Source organism: Andrena cerasifolii, chromosome 11, assembly GCF_050908995.1.
Source record: "Andrena cerasifolii isolate SP2316 chromosome 11, iyAndCera1_principal, whole genome shotgun sequence".
Classification (NCBI taxonomy): Eukaryota; Metazoa; Arthropoda; class Insecta; order Hymenoptera; family Andrenidae; genus Andrena; species Andrena cerasifolii.
This window is the reverse complement of record NC_135128.1, coordinates 2,482,921-2,498,678: the sequence shown is the minus strand read 5'-3', so window position 1 is coordinate 2,498,678 and position 15,758 is coordinate 2,482,921. Positions and strand designations below refer to the sequence as shown.

General features: G+C 35.6%; 2 protein-coding genes across 6 annotated transcripts in view; one reads left to right on the top strand and one right to left on the bottom strand.

The window, feature by feature from the left end:
• LOC143374550 (echinoderm microtubule-associated protein-like 2) overlaps positions 1 to 5,360 on the top strand; it is a 129,395-nt gene extending 124,035 nt beyond the window's left edge. For all 5 annotated transcript variants that reach the window (XM_076822759.1, XM_076822762.1, XM_076822761.1 and 2 more), the window contains one exon: positions 1 to 5,360. In XM_076822759.1, the coding sequence (XP_076678874.1) occupies positions 1 to 129 (129 nt within the window). In that variant the 3' untranslated portion in view covers positions 130 to 5,360.
• A 2,004-nt stretch (positions 5,361 to 7,364) lies between these two features.
• Positions 7,365 to 10,381, bottom strand: LOC143374594 (uncharacterized). Its single transcript, XM_076822842.1, is given in 1 exon segment — positions 7,365 to 10,381. A coding segment is annotated over 1 exon segment (2,535 nt). The 5' UTR covers positions 10,241 to 10,381; the 3' UTR covers positions 7,365 to 7,705.
• Between the last annotated feature and the right edge of the window lie 5,377 nt (positions 10,382 to 15,758).

Below are 15,758 nucleotides of genomic sequence, written 5' to 3'. Positions count from 1 at the left end.
TCCCTTTGCCATACGTACGGCGGCCATTCGAGTCACGTTACGAACGTGTCGTTTCTTCAAGATGATACACGATTAATCTCCACTGGCGGAGGTGACACAAGCGTTCTCCAATGGATCGTGAATCATTAATTCCCTTCGATCATTGACTATTCCCATCGAATTGTATTTTCGAAGTGTCCGTCGTGGTCGAGTGGCTGGAAAGCAGACAGAAGTGGAAGGAACACTCTTCAAGTCAATTGCAAGACACGTTCGAAGGCTAACACCTGACGTATATAAAGAAAAGTTGCAGAAAATGGTCGCTGAATGTTCCTTCAGTGTATCTGAAGAAAGAGTAACATATGATACTGTCATAATAAGTTATACAAAAAGGTCAGGGATTAGTTGATCAAAATTGGAAGGGGATTTTAGTTCTTCAATACAAGCCGTTAAAATTAAACACGACTATCGAGAAAAAGCCAAGTATTCGTCGTGACAGAATCGTCACTGTCTTTCTTTTAAAAGTGTCCTTCGCAAACGATTGGGTTCGACAAGCCCGTCGAAGTGAAAGTAACACGGTAATCGAAGAAAACATGAAGTGCGACAGAACTTTCGCTGAATTTAATTTCTCAAGCTTTCCTGACGAATTCCCAAAAGAAAGTTCACCGATGTTATCTCAATAACAAGTATTTTACAATAGTCAAGAGGTGTTCTAGGTACGAGTAGTCGAACTGGTTCACTGCTACGCGGAAAATCTCAGATCAAGAGAACAGAGAACGCTGAGTACAATTAAGGAAGCATTCGCTGAGTTTACCATTTAAGTGCCCTTTACGAATAAATAACTGAAAGTCTCAATGTTAATTTATAGTCACAAATGGTTGCCATGTGCATTCTACTTTACTTCGTGACTACCGCTACGAAGGAGAACCTGGCGTCGTTTGAAGAAGAAAGTAAAAACGTCACGACGAACTTTTCATTCGACGTGGCTAAGGGTGTAAACTCTACTTCAGTGTTTATCGATATAACGAAGTGTCTTCTGCATATTCTACATATTACCAATCCTACATATTTTTCGAACGTCGTAGTAACGACTTTACAGATTTCTGGAGGCGTTCATCGTCTGACGTCGGAACGAAATCAGTTGACTATTCAAAGGGGATTACCCCTACTGTAGTCTTTAGTTATTTGGCCATTATATTTGTCGTTTCTATGTGCAAACTTACATATACAGGGTGTCCCCGGAGAAGATGGTCATGTTACAGATGATGCCAAAATAAAGTGAAGTAAAAGACGAGATGAAATCGGCCTTAAAAACGTGTCCGTACGCGCTGTAAGCTCGTGACTGGTCCGAGGCCGCGAGCTTGTAGCGAACACTTACCGTAGTTGTGTCTGAGGTGATTTATAACCGGGGGTGCGACCACTAGATTTTGTTCCGACTATAATAACCGTCGACGCACCGCGCATTTTTCCTCGTAAAATACACAATGTGCACAGCGCTAGAAAGACTTTAACATAATTATGCTAATTAGCATCGTGGAAGTTACGCGTCGTTAGTTTCGTACGTGTAGCTGGAGTTTTTTCTTTGTTACTAATAAGCCACGAGGTACTCGAGTATGAGTTTGTTTCTTGCGAATGATTCATAAGCAGTCTTAAGTTGCTGGTTATGATTCACGATCGTATTTTGCGCTACTGTAGTTTAATCAGAGTTGGGCATTTATTTGGCGATTGGATCGATTTTGACGCCACGAAACTGAAAGGCAATCGAAAACTTGGAATTAAAGAGAAACGAGAATTTCGAAGCGATTTCAGTTGACTAAATGGAATATAATAGTTTCGATGATAGACTATCAGAATTTAATTCGAAGTTATTGAGAGGTGAACGAAATTATGCGTTTACGTATTTATTACAATATATTGCCACGTTTATATTTGCGATCGTTAGTGTTTACAAATTTGGCACCAACTGTTTTGCGTAGAGGACAAATATTTTTGCATTGTGGACTTTATGCTCCTAACATTGTGGACGAACATACATATGAACAAAAAAGTTTAACTAGGCAAATTAGTTTGAATGTCTAGACAACTATTTTGAGTATCTATAATCAAGCGAACTAAATATGTATGTAGAATGTTTAGAAAATTAACTATATGCATGCTATGCATATATAACGGAACAATATTTTTTCATTGTCATTTATTTGAAAATAATATTACTAATCTTATTTTAATGTTTTTTCATTTCTTACTCGTAAAGGTGGACATGATTCAAAAATTACTTTATACGTCACAAAATAATCTTTATTTAAGAATAAAAATTTTGTCCAACTCTGACGTTGTATACACATATATTCCTAAGTATGCATCGACATTCTTCAGTTTGGATATTGGATGATAGAATAGTCGAATGTAAGGCGAGACTACTGAAAATCCAAAGAATGTCATTTCGAGAATGTCGCAGCCTCGAGTTAACTCGAAGAAGAAAACGTGTCGTTGAGATTGTGGAAGCTCGGTGTATGGCAGAAAGGAACTAAAAATTTGGCAAATTAGATGCAAAAGAAATGCATATGTGATAATTCAGTGACTATATATTTTTCCAATATAAAAGTACATTTTTATAGTATGAAGAAATATTTTTCGTTTTATCCTTTCTTTTCTAAGAAAACATTGGGTGAGCCGTGACTCTAACAGTTTTGCTGTATAGAAGCAGGGCAATTAATACATGTAATCTGAATGTCATAAAAAAATAAATTGAAATATGAACCCACAATTTAAATTTGTCTTAGAAATATACTTGAAATCATTTCTATGAATTTTACCTAACCAAATTTTATGTTGCCTTATGGTCAGCTATATTTTGATTGGGTGTAAAGTCCAGAATTAATTTGAAGTTACTAAACAAAGACTAAGTAGTATAAACGAATATAGTATTAGTATGAGAAATTTGAACAAATAAAATTCCTTCAAAGCACTTATTTTTTTGCAAGATAGCTGCTTATTTAATTGCGCTGAAATGTGCACTTTACATCACACAAAATTTTCTTGCACAGGTTATAAATTTTAGCAAACACTCTATACAATAAAATGTTGTAAAACATCGCGATTTAAATTAAATTTTTTAAATCTTAATCGTATGCATTTCCCTGCATCCAATGACTAAGTTGTTCCTCGTCGAGATTCGATTTTTTTGGTAAAGAAAAGAAAAATCTCCGTACCGTAAGATGCCGTCCAATAGGAAGTACGTAGCATAATATGCAAATCGACGGGTGTGCTTGTAAAATGGAATCCATTACTACCATTTCATTATTAAACGGAACTTGATTATTTATACACCGAATTTACTATACCGCTTCATGGTCAAGCTTCGTTTAATACTTTAAGAAATGTGATAGAATATAATGAGACAGGAATTAATTCCTCCAACTCGTTTCGAAGAAAGCCTTCAAGCTTTTAATAGTTGCAATTCATTGACTTTTGATGGCTTAACTCTATTTGGTTTAATCTTCTACTTCCTTCTTCAATTTTTAAAAAAAAAATTCATCGTATTTTGAAACCCACGTTTGTAAAAGTATGGCATGTAATTGCTTTAAGAATATTATATTTGCTAAAAATACTGATGGTATTATATTTATAAACAATCAACGGTAATATGAGTAGCTAAGATTAAAAAAAATTGTTATTTAAGTTGTCGATAATTGTTGACGAAATATGATTCTGTTACTAATTTTTTTAGTAATTGTATGTTAACGCTACATGAAAAAGAATTTCTATAAGCTTGATGGTCATCATGAAGAATAGATCATTTCACTGAAGTAGTAAATATTTTGAAAATCAAGAAAAATGTCCGATTAAAGGCATATCATTATAATTTTCTTTTTACTCATTCGATAAACAGTTCAATTTTATTTTTGTCGTTAGTGCCTGAAATTTGCTATAAAATATGAAAATTATACTAACGAAATCATTATAAAATTGTTTGAATAATGATTTATCTAATTTAAAAGTAACAAGAAAAACTTCGGAAGAAAATGTTTATATAATTAATAACACTCTTTTAATTCTTATTTAGAATGCAAAGGGTAGTAGAAGTTACTTAATTTTATCTCAATTTTTTTTCAGAATTTGAAAATTGCTAACCGCCATTTCCAATCCTAAGATTACTTCAAAATATGTATATCTCTGTATGCCATAATTATCTCAGTAAGAGGTTGCATTGTTGAGAAAAATTTACATAACAATTTAATAATGTAAATCTTCGAGTTGCTCGTCAATCGGTGTGTTCTTTCATAGACCAACTTTTTTTTAGTACAACACTTGACAGTTAAACGAAATCTGAAAACGACTGTATATTTTACAATTCAATTGTTTAAAAGCTTTTAAACATTGTTCCCATTTCAGAATTCCATAGACAGATCATAGTTAGATCAACGTTTTGAAACATTCCAGTCTTTACAGTATTTTGATTTTCAGTTTCTTCAAATCCATACAAATCTTTTCAAAACAAAAATTGTTAATTCAACGAATAAGATTCTACAATGTACGTCGTGCAGCTTTAGCACTTTCTAAACCACTGGCGTAGTATTACGTTGCTTCATACGTAAACTATAGTAAGCTAACAATCGCGTCTATTCATACACAATCATCTTCATTCACTTATGAACGCCGCTTAACCTCTTCGTTAACAATAATTTGAAATATGCTGTCGCGATTAAATACTCTTGAAAAATTATTCAACGTGTAATTACGTCACAATTGCTCCTTCTGTACCTGTATTTAGTCACAGAAATTTCAACTAAAGAATGATAGATTTGCATCACCATATTTAATAAAATTTCAATGTAACTCCTTCTATTTAACAAAATACGAAGAAAGAATTCCATTCGTCATCAATTATGGGGCACGTATTAGATAAGTATTCAATGGAAGTCAGGAGTAAAAAAACCTGATGGACTTAAGGGGGGAATGCATCATAGAAACAGTGAAGTGCAAAAATAACGAAAACCTATTGGAGGAATTAGAATGAAATCGTTTGTAAGGATCCGTTTGCCACTGATTTATTAGCCAATATGACTGGGCTGTAAACGATGGGGCAAATGGCAGATGTCCACGTTGTCAACTTGTATACCTATTAAGAAATGTAAATACGGTAAGATTACAGTGCCCAATTAGCATTTGCTTTGGCGTTTCGTATATTATCTCCTCCTTCTGGTACGAACTATTTTACCAAAGTCCAACAAAGCAAGGATGATCAGTCTATTTTCACTCATCGTCATTATATGTAAAATATATACATATATTGTATATCTATATATTTTATTTATGCCACACAGGTGGACGTCTGTGCGTATACATATATGTATCATTAATAAATCTTCTATACAGATGAATTTGTCTACTGTTCAATTAATCACTCTTCACAGTGGAAACCTGTAACGAATAAGAAGGATTCAACCGTTAGATATTTAATAAGTCATAAGTGTTAAATACTGCTAAACTTCGGAGGATGAAACATGCAAGGGAAGTTTGGTAATTTGAAATAAAAAAAAATCTGATACATTGCAGAAGTGAAGTTCAGGTGGTTCCAATTCAATATCTCTTTCTTGTTCTAGAAATAAACCGTGTCCGTAGATAAACCACTACTCTGGAACAACTATACTTGCAGGAACACCACTTTGAAAAAATTGAGTTTTCATTATAAAAAATGTATTGAAAAAAGTTTCATACTTCCCAATGACCTGTAACATGACCAAAAAAAATTGCGAAAAGAATTAATTATTTTCTGAATTCATTCCCACCATATTTTTCCGCATATTCTTTACTACCATGTTGTAGATTGTTAAGAACCAATGAAAGTTTATATTTAACTTTCTTCGATATCTTTACGATTTCGCAGATATGGGCGCTATTATTAAAATATAATTTCTTTGAGGGGGTGTTTCCAACCCTAGGCTGTTCTGTTACCGAACTTAAAACTATATATTTGCAAAGTGTCTGATATTTCTTTTAATTCTCCGCTTACCGAACTTCGGGCGCTAGATATTGGACAATTACAGTGTGGGACAAAATTGTGTGGACACCCTATAAAGCAGAATAACTTGTTTAAAATTGGTCCATAAGACATGAATTTTTTTGAGAAGCTAGAAGAATTAGTTTGCTAGGTGACGTATATAGTCGTTTTGAAAAAAATTGCAATTGGTAGGAATAGCGAAGAAAATAGTGAGGATCGATTTTTCAACTTTTTTATCTGAGCCTGTCATGAAAATTTAAAAAAAACTCGTTTGTAGATTTAAATAAGTTGTATACATGCTGAAAATTTCATCAAAATCGATTAACGTAGCTATGAGTTACACAAGGGCGGATCCAGAGGGGAGCGAGAAAAGTCTCCTGAATTCGCCTCAGGGTGGAAATCACAGTTTCCTGCAGTTTTCGGCCTATAACTGTAATAAACCTAAAGATTCTTACATATTTCGATGCCTGTTGCTTGTTTCTGCATCAACCGATTTCGATGAAACTCTCAGCACGTATACAACTTACTTAAATCTACAAACGGGATTTTTAAATTTTCATTATAGGCTCGAATAAAAAAGTTGGAAAAACGGCCTTCACTATGTTCTTCGCTATTCCGACCAATTGCGAGTATGTTGAAAACGACGAAACACGTCACCTAGCAAATTAATCCTCCTAGCTTCTCAAAAAAACTCAAGTCGTTTAGAGCAATTTTAAACAAGTTATTCTGTTTTAAAGGGTGTCCACATATGTTTATGTCCCCCACTGTATATCTATCTATAACTGACAACAGTGTGTGTCAAACAAAAGCATTCATAAATATATTACTCTATAGTATAATTTATTCTTTTACCTATGGTCTCTTACCAGCTCTTCTTTTTTATATGTCGCTTTTCATTTTGGTTGGAGGATACGATGTCACAGCAATATGGCGGATGGTTAGGCACTTCCTTACAAATCTCTATTAAATTATCTTAAGTAATCCCTAACTTTCTTCGTTAGTATTATATTTATATACAATATAAAGTCATTTTATCACAGATATATCCAAGAAGAGCAGTAGGCTTCTTTTATTATAAATACTGATATGTAACCATAGTTTTATGTTCATTAATTGTACACTGAATTTTGTCATTACAAATTCTGACTCTTATCATACAAGACGTGTTTGTCCTTGTGTTCTTATTAAAATTCTTATTAAAACGACCTACACAGGAATTAGAATACCCCACAATAGACAGAAATGCGTAGCAGTGAAAGGATGAATTAAAATAGGCACTGAATTTAAATTTGAATTTGAGTTTATTGAATGGCAAATCATAGGCTCACAATAACGAGCTCATGAACCGAGGTATATTTCCAAATTCAAAGTAGAATTATTTATATAAAATATACTTTATTGAGGCAGGCGAGGCAAGCCCCCCAACATTGCTTTGCATGTTGGCAATCTATTTAAAACAAATAAAATATCTTATTTCATAACATTAGAATAAACACATTTAAAAATTGATAAAAACTATGACTGTCCTCGACTTTTAGAATATTTCTCCTTAACTCGTTTAAAATAAATATCACATTATTAATATCAATATTGCTGACAATATACAATAGGCTTGCAAGCGTCCATTAAAACTGTTATATCTGCATCATTTAGGTAAAAAAATATTCTTTCGGTACAGCTACGTGATAACTGAGGGAAATTGTTATAGAGAAAATGGAAAATTTTTTAAGCTTGTTCCAGAATCTCTTTCCTTTTTTGTCCCTTCTTAAAATTACTATTTATCATATTTGCATATATTGGAAATTTTTTTCTATAATCATCTGATCTGATAGCCTTTACTATATTTTCATTTCGTGCATATATTGTTAATTGACTTATATCTTTTGTCAATATATCATAAAATGTGATATCAGCATTAACAACCTTCTCATTCTTCATGATTGCTATTTCTTCCTCACATTCATTCTGAAAATCTTTTCTGGCCAACCTTCTTTCCTTACGAACCTTCTTACTATAATACACGCGTGCTATTTCCTTTACAGATTCATTTGGAAAATCCCTTTGCTCTTCATCATCGCTACTAATTGAATGCACATATTCGTCAGCTCCATATAAATTTGCAACTTTTATCTTAACTATATGACGTTTAAGAATGTCGGCAATGTTTACATAAGTAAAGATGTCACGACTATCACAGTTATGATATTGAGAATGCAAACAATGATTTTTATCACAAAATACTTTGATACCATCCAGAGCGACGTGAAGCATCTCGTAATTACTCTGAATAGTGATATCAGCACCGTGTTCTAGAAGAGCTGTAACAATTTGTTCATGACCTCCTTCACAAGCATAGGAAAATGCTGTTATACCAGAATCATCTGTAGAATCAACTTCGGCACCAAATTTTAAGAGCAGCTCTGTAATTGTTATACGACCAAATTGAGCAGCCATGTGGAGTGGTGACATGGAGTCAGATTCAATTGCAGCATATTGATTGGCACCGCACTTTAGCAATAGTTCTACAACTTCTATATTACCGTTTGCAATTGCATAATTAAGAGCAGTCCACCCTCTACAGAAGTCCCTAGCATTTACATCAGCACCTCGATGGAAAAGCAATTTGATAATTTCTTTGTGACCATTGTCAGCAGCAAGGTGCAATGGTGTACAACCGTGCAGAGTTGCATGGGTACATACAAAATTAACATCAGCTCCGTGTTCTAGGAGAGCTGTAACAATTTGCTCATCACCTTCCACACAAGCATAGTGAAATGCTGTTTCACCATATTCATCTGTAGAATCAACACTGGCACCCGCTTTTAAGAGAAGCTTGATAATTTCTAGTTGGCCAGATGCAGCAGCAGTATGGAGTGGTGTTCCCATGCCCTGTGTAATCGCAGAATCAACTTTGGCACCAAATTTTAAGAGCAGTTCTGCAATTGTTACGCGACCAAATTCAGCAGCTACTTCGAGTGGTGACATGAAGTCAGATCCAATTGTAGCATGTTGGTTGGCACCACACTTTAGCAATAGTTCTACAACTTCTATATCACCTCTTTCAATTGCACAAGAAAGAGCAGTCAACCCTCTACAGGGGTCCCTAACATTTACATCAGCACCTCGACTTAATAGCAATTTGACAATTTCTTTGTGACCATTGTCAGCAGCAAGGTGCAATGGTGTACAACTGTGCCAAGTTGCAGAGGTACACACAAAATTAACATCAGCTTCGTATGTTAAAAGGTGCTCAACAATTTTTAAATATCCATGCTCCGCCGCAAGATGAAGCGAAGTTTTACCACATTTTCCTCTAGCATTTACATCAGCACCTCGACTTAACAGCAATTTGATAATTTCTTTGTGACCGCATTCAGCAGCAAGGTGCAACGATGTATACCCATCGCAAGCTTCAGAGGTATAGACAGAGTTAACATCAGCTCTGTAGTTTAAAAGGTGCTCAACAATGTTTAAATACCCATGCTGTGTTGCAAGGTGCAGAGAAGTTTTATCATTATGTTGTTTAGCATCTACATTAGCACCACTACTTAAAAGCAATTGGGTAAGTTCTTCATTACCTTCCTCAACAGCAAGGTGCAATGGTGTACAACCTTTCCTAAACATAGAGGCACGCACAGAATTAAAGTGTGCTACATATTTTAAAAGATACTAAACAATTTGTAAATACCCTGTGTCTGATGCAATACGACCAGAAGTTATAGCATTGTTTCCTTTACCATTGACATTGGCCTCTCTATTTAGAAGTAAGGTGGTAATTTCTTTGCTATTGTTTTTAACAGCAAGGTGCAGAGGAGTTGTACCGCATTTGTCAGCGGCGTTAACATTTACTCCCTGATTTAAGAGCATGTGAATCATTTCCAGGTTCATACTTTTAACTGCATTGTGAAGTGGAGTTATACCACACGTGTTTTCAGCATTAAAATTAGCACCTCTAAGTAGAAGCATGTGAACAAACTCTGTATCACCATTTAGAGCAGCGAAATGAAGTGGAGTATCGCAAGGACCTTCGTGTCTGCTGTTAACTTTGAAACTGCTTCTTAAAAGTAGTTTGGCGATCTCTGTACGTTTGTTCTGAACAGCAGAACAAAGTAAAGCATATCCATCTGACGTATCTTTCCATTCTTGTGAGCAACATGGGCAATGAGAACTAATTATCTTTCTTACACTTTCTATTCTTCCTTCACAAACTGCAGTCTTTAAATTCTGATATTTACATGATGAACACTCATCACCTTGCATTTTTCTTAATATCTTATTTCTGATTTCGTCAAATAAATTCAAACTTGTTGGGAGACGCAATGCGCACCAACTGTACACGACGTTGCCAACACCTTAGCTGACCTTAGCGCAAAATTCTCTTGAAATTGCTAGGAGTCACACACCCGCCGGGTTCTTGTCCATAAATACAAGCCGTCGATTTCTTATCTATGTGCATGTAATAAAGGTGTGCGCTCTCTTAAGGTAAACGCGAATATCCTTGAGTTCTCGAAGACGACAGGGCGCGATATTTGGAAATCATCAATCTTGGGAGGGGTGGGGGGTAGGGGGCGAGTCGAACGGATAAAAATATTTTTAATGCATTAGGCGATTATAAAAATTTATTAAAACAATAAAATCTGATGCGAAAGGATAAATTATGCTAGAAACATTTAAGGTATAAGGTGGCTTTATTGTAAGCAACAAGAAAGAAGAAGGTGTTAGCATACGGAAAGCGAAAGCATACAGAAACATATATAAGAGAAACAAAAGAATACACGGCGAAGCGCCAAATACAAACGTAACTTAAAATGTTATTTTGTTTTCACATCCCAACCAAATCTAGGTCCTTTTTTCGTTTTACAAAGCTCTTGAATTACTTCTGTCGTGGTTACATTAATCATTAAAAATATTTTTTATCCGTTCAACTCGGCCCCCTCCCTTGCAAGATTAAATCCTGAGTGCGCCCCCCATGGACTAAAAGCGAGCGAGGAACGGTGCGAGACAGACGACGGTTGACGCTTTGATACTTTGTCTCGCTCCGTCTTTCGGACGCCTCATACTCCGTCCTTTGTGGATGCGACAGCCTGAGCGTTTACACACGAAAATGGCTCTGTACATTTCGTAAGAGCACGACGCGGGCTTCGCGTCACACACAATCACAGCTAGGGTTGCAAACCATAGTCTATCATCACAGATAGGGATGCAAATCATGTCTATAATACTATATATATATACTGTTAGGCCGGTATTAATGGTCGCTACTTATTCTTCAGCAAATGCTTAAACATTCGGCATTCTTTACTAGCTACTAGGTTAGTAGAGGATGTCGCATGCTTAAGCATTTGCTTAAGAATAAGTAGCGACTATGAATACCGGCCTTAGAAAAATATATAGTACGTAAAAATACTATATTTCCGATACATCGATAAAATTCTACAATTTTTACTTATTTTTTTATTCTATGGCAACATCAAACTTAAAGAAATTCTTGTCTATGATCTGTCTGTGCTTTGATTTTAGTGAGACTAATCGGTTAAATTTACTTTAAACTTGTATTTTAAAAAATGAGCTTGAATTCGGAAATTGTGAGTCGCTTATTGAAAGATTAGGTTTGCAAGTGTAGGCGAAAAAGAGAGGAGCCTCGGACGATGGGACTCGAACCTAATATCTGCGGCTTCCTCTGCGTATTGGCCAGCCGCGTTCTTCCAACGCTGACTCGCCGATGTTACTGTTTGCCGAACTCTACAAATAGCGAAACCAACAGGACGGCACTAATGTGCTAATCGCACCATAGGCCGTTTCCAAACGCCGAATGCCTACACAAGAAAAATTAAATATCAGAGTAGGTGACTTATATTCAGAGCTAACCATAATTAACAACATTTTTAAGAAAATTAAAAGCTGTACTAATTTTACAAATAAAAATACAGGACAATGAAAAATATATAAAAAAAAATTTATGTTAACAAGACTTCTTTACAAATATCTTTTATTGCTGTATACAGTTTAACAGTTTGCTTAAACGCTACAGATTTGAACCATACATACAAACAAACAAACAGAGGATCGAAATTACTCGGCTTTAAAATTACAGAAAATGATTTATAAAATTTATATAAAATAATTTCATACTTTCTCTCTATTCCCGCCACTTCAGCTTTCGCAGAGAGGATTTCTTTTATAATTAATAATGAAGTGGCAGGAAGAGAAACAAAGCCATACTATATCTCTCATAAAAAATGGAGCTTCTCAAATATATGTTAGTTTCGTCTTCCAGTACAATATAAACTTTGACATATTTGTTAAAGACAATAAATTAATTAATAATGCAACACGCACAAAAAATATACATTTAAAAATTAAGGTATCGTTGTTTTAATGTAATTTTATTTTGTACCACTTTCCTCTGAAAAGTACTATATTTTTTTCCAATGTATGTACTATATTTTTAATCACATTTGATCGTAAAGTACTATAGATTCCCGAAAAAAAATTGGCAACCCTAATCACAGCTGCTTGCACGGCCAAGCAAAGGGCGGAGTAAGTATATTAGGCGTCCGAAAGACGGAGCGAGACAAAATAACAAAGCGTCGTCTGTCTCGTACCGTTCCTCGCTCGCTCTCCGTCCCTCTGACACGCTCTCGCTCGATCTCGCTCTCGCCTTCGGCAAGAAAGAAGCGAGAATCGTGTCCCCCCCTGCGTTAAATGTTCACCGCCAGTCGCGAGCCACGAGCTTCTACCGAATAAATATTATATATAGACTTCCGTTTCCGGTACGATTGTGAGGGGTTCGAAAGATTGCGGTGCTGGAACTGTTGGTAGTAGGTGTGTGTTGAGTGTTGGAGTTGAGTATTGAGAAAGGAGGAGACAGAAGGAAAGGTCGAGAATAGCAAATTGAGGTTAGGGAGTAAAACGTGGTACATACGAAGAGCTCAAGAGGCGCGGCTAGGAAGAGGTAGCAGGCGACATCGGGTAGTGCAGAAGTGAAAGAAAGCGGTAAGGAAGAGAGCGGAGAGGGAAACAGAAGGTACCGCCAAAGTGAAAGGAGGGAAGAACCTGGCGAAAGTAGTGATCCTCTAGGTAGTGATCGGAAAATGTGTCCGCGTTTCTATTGGTCGACGCCATTCCTCTCCTAAACCGGAAATAGAGAGAGCAAGTAAATAAGATATACCAATTGGATTCCACAACATTAAGCGAAAAGTGGGATTAGCAGCAAACTTCATTTAATACTGAGGCGTGTGATCTTTGAACTAAGGAGGGCAGTATTCTTTTAAAATGTGCCCGCAGATTTGTGACTTCCGCTATAGGACAAAATGGTGGATACATTTTCCGATTACTACCTAGACGATCACCAGGCGAAAGAAGTAGGAGGAGAAAGAGACAGAATAGTGGTCGTCCTTAACACCAGATCTACCAAGGGGGTCAAAATGACTTGTTTTGTTATTTCTTATAGAGTCATTCCATGCGAACTCGGACAGATTTCAGAGTAATTTTTCGTAGATTGCTGAAATTTGAATATGATGTAGTCTTTAGTGAAATTTAAACATACCTCAAAAGATTTTTAAAATTTTTGAAAAATGTCGATTTTACAGCTGTTTGAAGTTAGGTGCTAGCTTTTTTTCAATACATTATAGCTAAGGAAGTAGTAAACGGATGGAGATGAGCTTTACGGTGCTTATAGAGAAGGCATTGAAGATTTAAGAAAAAATTATTTCAGTTTAAACAAAAAACTATTTAACCATTTTTGTGCAATTATTTTAAACAAATGCAGGTTTTTAACATCGGGCGCGATTTTCAAATTCTGAAAAAAGGAGAATATAGTTCTATCCTTTCCCTTGATGGACAAATTTAAAAAAATATGGACATTTTAAAATTGGCCCTGTAAAAATTGCCGAAAGTTGACGCTGCGTCGCCCAGCAGCGGCTCGACTGGTTGGGCCGTGCGGTACTCGCAGCGGCCAAGCGGCTACACTTGATATTCTTATACAGGATTCTCGAAAATGGTAAGTATTATAAAAAAACTGAAGGAAGAAAACTTTTACTGTTTTTCATATCCAACATAATCCGGTATCTCAATTTCTGGTGTTCGCAATATTTTCCTTGAAACGAGGGTGACTTTTAGTTTTTTAAACGGAATGCTATATATTTGATTACCCAATATGAAAGCGACTGTTAAGACAAATTCAACCATATGGTACACTATGACCTTCAAGGCCACACAAGGGAAGGAATGAAGTAAATATATTGAACTATCTATTTAGTAGATTGAGTTTTTTCCTTTCATTCCTAACCTTGTGTGGCCTTGAAGGTTATAGTGTACCATATGGTTGAATTTGTCTTGACAGTCGCTTTCATATTTGGTAGTCAAATTTATAACATTCCATTTAAAAAAAAATAAAAGTCACCCTCGTTTCAAGGAAAATATTGCGAACACCAAAAATTGAGATACCGTATTATGTTGGATATAAAAAACAGTAAAAGTTTTCCTCCTTCAGTTTTTTTCAAATACTTACCATTTTAGAGAATCCTGTATAAGAATATCAGGTATAGCCGCATGGCCGCTGCGAGTACCGCAGTGCTGGGCGACGCAGCGTCAACTTTCGGCAATTTTTACACGGCCAATTTTAAAATGTCCGGATTTTTGAAAATTTGTCCATCAAGGGGAAGGATAGAACTATATTCTCCTTTCTTCAGAATTTTAAAATCGCGCCCGATGTTAAAAACCTGCATTTGTTTAAAATAATTGCACAAAAATGGTTAAATTTTTTTTTAGACTGAAATAATTTTTTCTTCAAACTTCAATATCTTCTCTATAAGCATCGTATAGCTCATCTTCATCCGTTTACTACTTCCATAGCTATAATGTATTGAAAAAAAGTTAGCACTTAACTTCACACAGCTGTAAAATCGACATTTTTCAAAATTTTGAAAAATCCTTTGAGGTACGTTTAAATATCACTAAAGACTGCAACATATTCGAATTTCAGCAATCAACGAAAACTTACTCCGAAATCTGTCCTACGAATCCGGAAATGTTTAAAGTAGGGAGGAGAAATAGTGAAGTAAGAATAGAGGAGATGATTAGGGGAAAAAGAGATAGACGAGATGGGGAGATAAGCCTAGAAGGAGAAAAGGAAAAGGTATTCAGAACAAGTAAGAAGGTGCCATCGGTAGGGAAAACAGGACAGGGGGAGGGGGTTGTAATGGAAACACTAAGATGTATGAGGGAGGAGATAACAGAGGGTAGGCAAGAGGCAAAAGAAGGGGCAAAAGAGCAGGAGTGGCTGAAAAGAGAGACAGAATGGCTAAAAGCCGAAATGATAAAGAGGGGAGAACAGTTGGAGAAGGAAAGGGATACCATAAAAGGGGAAATGAGAGAGTTAGAGAAGAGGTTGGAAAAGGTAGAGAGAGAAGGAGGAAAAAGGGGGGAACTGGAGGATGGGTTAGAAAAACTGGAAATAGGCTTGAAAGAATGTAGGGCAGGAGAGGGGACTAGGGTGGAGGGTGAGATAGGAAAGAGGTTTAGGGATTTGGAATGAAAGGTAGAGTAAAAAGAAAGCGAGAGGAGAAGGAGAAACATCGTGATAAGGGAGCAGAAGAATTACTTAGGGTCAGGAGTCGAATGAAACTTAAAATTTTTAATTAATTATAATTAATTATAACTGTCATTTTATGACTATTATCTTTTTTGTTCAGAGAATACTGTTATAAAATGCAGTGTAGTAACTGAAACTTTTATACGATACATTTTTGTGTAAATAAAGAAACTTTTATTTGAA